This window comes from Cucurbita pepo, chromosome LG13 (assembly GCF_002806865.2).
Source record: "Cucurbita pepo subsp. pepo cultivar mu-cu-16 chromosome LG13, ASM280686v2, whole genome shotgun sequence".
NCBI classification, from domain to species: Eukaryota; Viridiplantae; Streptophyta; class Magnoliopsida; order Cucurbitales; family Cucurbitaceae; genus Cucurbita; species Cucurbita pepo.
Window position 1 is genome coordinate 8953722 of NC_036650.1, and position 9144 is coordinate 8962865.

General features: G+C 37.1%; 2 protein-coding genes across 5 annotated transcripts in view; one reads left to right on the plus strand and one right to left on the minus strand.

The window, feature by feature from the left end:
- Positions 1–53: 53 nt before the first annotated feature.
- LOC111809364 (COP9 signalosome complex subunit 3-like) lies at positions 54–5725 on the minus strand. The gene is made up of 11 exons (XM_023695810.1): positions 5411–5725; positions 4969–5084; positions 4630–4873; positions 2650–2707; positions 2461–2550; positions 2040–2105; positions 1306–1395; positions 988–1146; positions 790–911; positions 448–520; positions 54–380 (listed from the first exon to the last, which is right to left on the minus strand). Exons 1-11 carry the CDS (start codon positions 5593–5595, stop codon positions 312–314), a joined length of 1272 nt encoding a protein of 423 aa, XP_023551578.1. The 5' UTR covers positions 5596–5725; the 3' UTR covers positions 54–311.
- A 1511-nt stretch (positions 5726–7236) lies between these two features.
- The window catches only part of LOC111809229 (protoporphyrinogen oxidase, chloroplastic/mitochondrial), an 8830-nt gene continuing 6922 nt past the window's right edge, over positions 7237–9144 (plus strand). For 3 of the 4 annotated variants that reach the window (XR_002817191.1, XM_023695632.1, XM_023695631.1), the window contains exons 1-5: positions 7237–7364; positions 7674–7713; positions 8599–8734; positions 8843–8908; positions 9023–9073. Coding sequence is in view for 3 of the 4 variants with exons in the window: in XM_023695632.1 (XP_023551400.1) it covers positions 7334–7364; positions 7674–7713; positions 8599–8734; positions 8843–8908; positions 9023–9073 (324 nt within the window). In the remaining variant the exon portion in view is untranslated. The other variant, XM_023695633.1, reaches the window with a different exon arrangement.

The window sequence follows — 9144 nt, forward strand, 5'->3', positions numbered from 1 at the left end:
TCCAAAATTGCTTGAAATTAACACTTTTTTTTTTTTTTTTTAAATATCATGAATGAAACTAACAAAACTAGATCTTTAAGAAGCCTTATCCATGTCCCGTTCAATATACCGTTACAGGATTTGACCAATGTTGCGGAATATTACATGGGATAGAGACTTCACAAAAGCAAACACAAAATTAGTTTTTGAGGTAAGAGAATGGGATTACATACACACTACTCACAAGGAGCAAATGACCTTGACAAGCTTTGTCTCTTTGAACTAAATCGGGCGGAAGGAAAAAGATACAAAGTGACTTTGCATAGCTCCAGTCACATATTAAATTTTTGAGGAACAGAATCAAAGTCATCGTAATCGAATCTCTGCCTCTCTCTTCCAGCCTGAAAACAACAATTTTTTTAGTGCACTTTACAATTCAAAATGAAACTTTGATTTAGAGATGCTCACCTTTGCTAGATACAGAGGATCAGATGATATATTTTCATCCATAGCAGTTAATTTCTTAGCAAGTGTCATTATCCTGTGATGAACAGAGGAAGAGAGGGGAAAAGAACAATGAAGTATGCTCAAACCTAAACCGAGTACATATTACAATATCATAAGTCAGTTCAGTCATAATTGTGATGTATGTGGCAATTCAGCCAGCGCTGCTTATGCTGCTATAAAGCTCTACAACATATGATGATTTTTTTTATGAAAAGAAAATTCCAATCAACAGGACGCATTATCATGATATCATTCAATATATTTATTAATGTTTGTTTTCTCATTCAATTCCAAACATCATACCTCTGAATCGACGAGTCAATATTCTCAATCATCTTGCAGGATTTGTACTGTTCGGAATCCTCTAGAAATCTGACCATTCCATCCTTCTGATTAATCGTTGCAAAAATCTCACCGTCCTGGATCTAAAATTGTACCAAAAACTGATATTACTAGAGATGGATGCTGATTAATAGAATAATCCTGCGATTCTGAAGTTACCATTTGTAGCACATGCATTTCAGCTTCCTTAGGACTGTTGAGTTTAACAGTATTTGCTATATCTTGAAGTGAGAGGGTCAAGTACGTCTGCGTCAATCTCTGAATGTTGCGCTTGTACAAAGAAGATACAGCCTGCTTTACGAGTCCAAGATTGTTGTCCTGGAATAACACAATCCATAACTCATCAAAAACACAGAAGCATTTAGGTGATAGATCGACAAGCCAATATCTAACTAACCAAGGTCTCTTCACTGCATGCACATACCATGTAATGTAACTAGACCATCTGAAGTGATAACATAGTGAGATAATTCTTACACTTTCAAATTTCTCCCTGTTTGTTTGAAAAACAGTGTCTAATTCGTCAACATTTCCTGTGCCATAACTATTTGCCAATTCAATGTAGGGCTGTAAAAGAAGAAACAGACAATAAATAAAAACAGCATAACACATCACAGAGAGGGAAGGAATGAGATGGGGGAAGGGAGATACAAGTACACAGATGACAACTGGAACTGGTCGTACATTTCTTTCAACCCAAATGTATGCATGCAGTAAATTTTGACATTTTGGAACTCATCAGTAAATTTGATTGCAAAAATATACCGAAATAGACCAAGCACCAAACCATTCCCTCTAAAGCAATATATATATATATATATATACGTTCTCCAGAAAATGCTGCTAAGATCAATCAGAACAGGATTGTGCTCTACCTAAATATAATTTAGATAGCATCAATCTAGTGCTTGATAGTCATTTTTTCAGGATTATAATAGCGAATTGCATCGTTCAAGGTACCCACCACTGAATAAGGAAAACTACCATATGGAATATTTATCCAGTCATCCTAGAAGAAAATTTCTAATTTCAAGCAAATTTGCTTATAAATTTGACAACTAAACACGAAAGTGATCATTGATTACAACACATCCAAAATGAGGAACATTCACATTTTGTTGAAATCAACATTAAAGAAGTGATATTCACGTAAAAAATTACTTAATCCGTCCATGAACAAAGAGAATGTCTTCACTTTGAATTTATAGTACCTGACAGAAGTTTTTTAAATTTCTCTGTGCTACTGAGGAAGTGTACTTTGGGAGACTGGATGAAAACTGCCACCAGATTCATGTATAGCCATATTAGTCTCCTTTACATCACAGGAACATATAAAGTTACTAAGTGACTAAAAGCTAAAAGTAACTAAGCCCATTTATGCTGCTAAGTATTGTTATGTTTAAAATTCTATATTACAAATATTAAAGATTATTTGCTCCATTAGTCAAAATCTAACAATGACCAAACAATTTACATCCCTTGTTGAGTGCATAATTAATTGTGGTCATGGTGGAACATCTCGTATTTTCATAGTTACCAACAGAAATGTGACATATACAGAGACAGTAGAGCAACTAAGAAAGGATATAAGAATATTTGTTAATGCTAAAGCAGATAGAAAGAACCCCATACTTGTCCATTATAAATGAGCGAGAGTAAAATATATTTTTTGTATGCCTCAACAGCAATAGCATTCAATGATGGCATTGGAGCAGTCACAACCTGTAAAAAAAATACGGGTAGTGGCTGTCAGATCATCTAGAAGCATGTTAAATAAATGCAAATCAATAATAAGGAAGGAGTTCCAATTAGATGGTGCACATTATGAAGAAGCTCAAGCGCTTTGTGAAATAGCTTTAGTCCTATGCATATCATCCCCCTGACACACAGAAAAATATTATCAGAAAATCCCTATTTACAAAGAAAGACAAAATTGAATATCAGCGCATGAATGATCTCATAAAATGAAATTATGTATCGCATGTTATTAAAAGGAGAATGTCAATCAGGAGATGATAGATTTGTCACAACTTACAACGAGCTTGACTCAACATGGTTTGTTGCTTACCAATTAAATAAATGTCTTTTATAAGACAGTTAAATGGTTTTATAAATGAAGTCTCGAGAAGCCTTATTTTATCCTATTTTTTATGAGAACCCAAACCTTCATTAAAAAGGAATGGAGGTACAAGTAACAAGCTAAACAAAAAGTAAATGACTGAAACAAAAGGGACCAATCAAAGCAAAATAAACATTAGACAAACGGACTCTAGTTGTTAAAAATAAAAGATAAATGATGATTACAAAATAAAAAAAAAGAAAAAGACATAAAGGCACAAAGGTAAGCATTGAAATAGCCCAACCATTCACCTCCTAATACTCCATCACACTCTAAAAAAGATCCCCTCCCTCTCTGGTCAACGAAGTACCTATCTATCTCTCTAGATCCTGTCAAAAATGTCATCCACCATGAGAAAGAGGCACAGAGACTGGGGATTTCTTTTTTATATGAGAAACATAAAATTTTGTATTAGTGAAAAGAAGCATACAAAAGGAGAGGGAACATGACTTATCCCCACCACACCAAAGGTTAACAAAAAAGCCTCCCAATAACAATGACAGAGGATCACCCTACCTAATTCTTTTAGTAGCAAAGCTTTTAACCTTTGGCTTGCTAACCACTAAGAGAATCTATGATGGAAGTTAGTTGCAGATAAGGATCATAAAGACAGCCCCTTCCTTCCTACAAGTCCAACTCCATATAATCTTAAATTGCTTCGTAAGCAACAATGGCTTCATCAAGAATCCATCTCCCAACAGAAAAAAAAAAAACAAAACAAAAAAACAAAAAACAAAAAAAACAAAATAAAATAAAAAAAAATAAAAAAAATAAAAAAAGAAAGAAAGAAAGAAAAAAAGAAAAAAAAAAACCCAGAAACTGAAAATAGTGAGGAGACCACTACCTCATCAGCCTAGACTTTAGCATTAATTTTATATAAGTTAGTTACCAAGCTGATGGGTCTTGAGTCTTTCACTATCATGTATTGTCCTTCTTAAAAAGAAAATAGATGTAGGTCTTATTCATAGTCGCACCACTAAAAACACTAATGTAAAGTTCATCAGAAACCTTGACCAAGTCTTCCTTATTAGTATCTTGAAGGCCTTCCCCCTTGAAACTAAACACCATACTCCTTATCTCATCCAAGAAATAAATGGGGAATTCAACATTCCCTACACACACAGAAACCGTTAGATAGCTGAATGGTCAAAAGAATAAGCTATAGACCGAGAAGCCTTTGTGGTTATGGGGTCAAACTATAGTGCCACCTATTATGTATCTTACAAGTTTCAAGACACCAATGTTGCAAGGTCGAAAGGTTGTCCTCTAAAATTAGTCAAGTTGCACATAAACTGTGCAACTACATCAAACCCGCATGAGACTACTGCAAGTCTACAACAAAAGAAAGAATACAACAAAGGGTACAAATGATACTAACTCATTTAGCCTTAAAAAAAAAAAAAAAAAGATCTAGATTTACTACATAATATGACTCGCATGCAACATAAAATTTCTTAACATCATAGTTCTTGCTAGAAAAGCAAACAAACTCCAGCTGAAAGCATTGACAAGGCCTTTGAGGACTTACCATATTTTCGATGCATTGTAAAATTCTTAACGATGAAAATAGAAGGAAATCAACATACATGAGGGGGGTTGGGGGTTAAGAAAGAAAATATAGCATTTGCAAAAATTAACATATAATATAACGGTTGAGAGTTTGAAGAAGAAAAGCAACTCACCCGTAATAACAATAAAGAAACAGGTCTCTTGGTTGATCAACCTCGAGAATATCATTATCCAGTATGGATCTGCCAGTTTTATAGCACTTGGCTAATAAGCAGAGAAGAAGAAAATCCGGATGTAAACTGGTTAAATGTTCTGAAGAGGTCTGGAGTTTTCTAATGGCAGTATGAAGTGGAGCTACCCCTCTAATTGGAGCCTCAAGCATAACTTGATCTTTGAACCTCTTGCAAACAGAGGCGACTGCACGATCACCATATGGTGATAATAGATGTCAAAATTCCAGACAGCAGTAATCACATATGTTAAGAATAAGGTCAATTTGCACGATGATTTACATTTTTCAGGTGCTAAACGAATCTGCTCCTGGTTGCAAGAAGAGATAAATCTTGAAATAGTCAGAATAATTGAACAGGATTGGTCTTGTGAAATTGGTACAGATGTGCATGCCTCACTGCCAAAATATTGAAAGAAAACAGTATGAATCAATCTCCTTTGCATACATTTCGCCTCAAATCACACACTCGAAATCAAAGTAAGGCAGTTTCAAATAACTAGAATAGTTAGACGTCGTATACAAGATGGGTGTTGTCCCTTCGTAGAGTCCTCAATAAAGAACACCAATCTTGGACTTCGTCCCTTGGAACTTGTACCAAAAGAAATGACGGTTTCACAAGAGCTCTCACTGATAGGAATGAATCCTCAAAATAAGTGTAACATAAAGAAGGCGGGCCCTAATTAAAACACCCAGATAGAATAATTCAGAGAAGAAAAACTTACAGAATGAAAAGATATCCTAAAGAATGTTCGGAAGCATCAAGTTGAGCCAATGCGGAAGGTAAACGAGCGGTGTCGGCGTGAAGTAGTTCTTCTGATTGCTTGAGAAGAGTGTGGAGGCGTGAAATATCACCGGCAGTACTCGACAAGCCTTGGATTTGTGCCACGAGAACTTCAACCGTGGCCATGGTCGGGTAATTGAAGCTCGTAGCTGAAGTCGAACGGTGGCTGTAGCAGCTGCAGGAGGAGTATCTTTGAGAGATGAAATTGAGATGAAGCTTCTACTTCTCGATCAGTCCTTTCTTTCTTGTAAAGTCAGAATCCGAACGGTGAATACCAGATCGGTAGAAGGAGGGACTGCACAAGTCATAACGGCCCAACTACATCTTATGGACTCAGCGTTATGTTCGGCCCAACAAGCTGCTACATTCGGAACTGAGCCCACGTCATACGGCCCAACTGCATCTTCTGGACTCAGCGCTATGTCCGGCCCAACAAGCTGCTACATTTTGGAACTGAGCCCAAGTCATATGGCCCATTAATATTGACATCAATGGCCCCATTAATATTGACGTCAACGGTCCATTAATATTGAGCCCAAGTCATTCGGCCCAACTGGATTTTCTGGACTCAGCGCCATGTCCGGCCCAATGATCAGCTACATTCGGAACTGAGCCCAATTTTACGGCCCAATAAGCTGCTACATTTGGAACTGAGCCCAAGTCATATGGCCCATTAATATTGACGTCAATGGACCATTAATATTGACGTAAACGGCCCATTAATATTGACGTCAACGGCCCATTAATATCGACGTCTTCGGCCCATTCCATTTATAATGACTTCGGCCCATTCCATTTATAATGACGTCAACGGCCTATCCCAATTAGTCAAGGCCCATTTAAATTGACATCAACGGCCCATTATTATTTACAATGGCCCATTAATATTGACGTCAATGGCCGAGTAATCGTCTTCGGCCCATTACATTAATATTGACGTTAAAGGCCCATTAAAATTGACGTTTACGGCCCATTTATATTGACGTCTTCAGCCCATTCGATTAATATTGATGTCAACGGCCCATCCAAATTAGTCAAAGGCCCATTTGACGTCAACGGCCGATATATATTGTTGTCAACGGCCCATTAACATTGACGTCTATGGCCGATTAATATTGACGTCTTCGGCCCATTCCATTAATATTGACGTCAACGGCCCATTCCAATTATATTGACGTCGAAGGCCCATTAAAATTGACATTAACGGCCCATTGATATTGAGGTCAAGGGCCCATTAATATTGACGTATGCGGCCCATTCCATTAATATTTACGTGAACGGCCCATCCCAATTATATTGACGTCAACGGCCCATTAATATTGATTAACGGCCCATTAATAATGACGACAACGGCCTATTAATATTGACGACAGTGGCCCATTGATTTGGCGTCTTCGGCCCATTTCATTAATATTAACGTCAACGGCCCATCCCAATTATATTGACGTCAAAGGCCCATTAAAATGACATTAACGGCCTATCGATATTGAGGTGAACGGCCCTTTAATGTTGACTTCAACGGCCCATCCCAATGATACTTACGTCAACGGCCCATTAATATTAAGTCAAACGGCCCATTAATATTGACGACTATGGCCTATTAATATTGACGACAGCGGCCCATTAATATTGACGTCTTCGGCCCATTCCATTAATATTGAGGTCAAAGGCCCATCCCATTTATTTTGCGTCAATGGCCCATTAATATTGACGTCAATAATCCATTAATATCAATGGCCCATTCGGAAAAACCGGCGGCATTTCCTGTGTACTATACAGTTTATCTCTTATTTTGTTTCCCAAGTTTCACATGGAGATTCTGAAGAACTTTGACAGAGCATCAGCTTAACCAAGCTACATAGACATGGCCTCGCCAGCCAAACAAGACCAGCGAAGTCTCTCTCTCTCTCTCTCGCTAAGCACATCCTCACTTGATTGCATTGATCAACGAGAGACTAATCATTTTTGTAATTATCGTCATTCTGTAATTGGATTGTACTATGAAGTCCTCACAATGTAACTATCAGCAACTTTCTTGCAATACGAGTCTGCAGCAATTTTCCTTTTCTCCTCAAAATATCTTTCACAAGTTTTGTAAATACGTTTTGTTAGCAGTTTCTGTAGCTATGTAGATCATGCTTTCCTTTTTGAGCTAAATTTTGCTGGATATAGCTTAATTCTTTGCATCTTCTTCGATTTTGTAGCCTCCAGAAAAAGGGTGGCTGTTGTTGGCGCTGGTGTTAGGTGTGTATGTTGTTATCTCCCATATCCTACTTTTTTCTAGCTTCTGCTTATGGGGCGGTGTTCTTAGTGATGAGGCACTGAAATAAAGTTTATGTACTAATTTGTGAGTTGGGTAATGATAGTTCGATAATTTAATTGCATTTATGTTTATGAAGATTTAGTTTGATGGAAGTTTATAATGTTGTCTATTTGTCTTTGTTTGGTTTTTTTAAATCAGTATTTTTCACTTAAAATACTGGCTCTGGTTTTTGGTTATGGCTTCAAATTCAAATGTAATTTTCTTTCATCTGGCCAGTACTTTTGTGGGTGAAAAGAAAATCGGTCTATACATGAGTACTGATGCATGAATTGAGAGAAGTAATGCACCACTGGAGACTGTGAGAAACCATTCAATGGATTATCCCGCGGGGACCTAAGTGTTGACTCGGAAAGTCAAAGCTGAAATCCTTTAGAATTGTGGGACGAGATGGAGTGATCATCTCTTCATTAGCGTTCTTTCCTTTTACAGTTGAAGGGTGGCTCTTTATTTTGATCTCTTTTGACTTGTCTCTTTGCTTACCAAAACGCATTGATGAGTGGCTGCTTGAAGCGCTCACAGGAGGAGGTTCAAAGACAAAGCTAAAATCCTTTAGAATTGTGCAATTAGATCCTTTGCTATGACATATCTGAATCCGCATAAACCAAAGAAATTTTAGGAATAGAGAGGTTCTGGAATGAGATGGAATATCAATGCTTCAAAAAATTCCTGAAAGCTCTCACGTGATTCCATTGTTTTGTTCTTTTTCAATAATATTGTTTCTCAGTAATTTGATCATTTCTTTGTCCTGCGTAAACTCAGTATCCTCCAGTGAGGCTGACTTTGATTTTGTGTGTATCATGGTTAAGTGGGCTCGCTGCAGCCTACAAATTGAAATCGCATGGCTTCAATGTTACGGTGCTTGAAGCGGATGGAAGAGCTGGAGGAAAGCTAAGAAGCGTCTCATACAATGGACTTATCTGGGATGAAGGAGCCAATACAATGGCAAGCTTCCTTGACAATAATTTGACTAGCATTTTTCTTCACTAGGGCTTATCTTCTCAAAATTTTCTGCACTTGAATTAGCTGAACTATTTTCTTGAGTCTATGTAGACTGAAAGTGAACCAGAGGTCCAGTGCTTATTTGATGATCTTGGACTTCGAGAGAAACAACAATTTGTAATAGTTATTTCTTTCTTTTTTTATGATAGAATTTAATTTTCCATTTTGTACATGCATGGAAATCATTGAGTGGAATGTATCTAATTAGATTTATTGTTTTCCCTCATCCAGCCAATTTCTCAAAGCAAACGATACATAGTGAGGAATGGTCTGCCAGTACTGGTAAGTCCTTGCTTTTGTGCTTCTAATAAATAAATTAGGTATATCATGAGTTCTTCTTCTTCTTCTTCTTC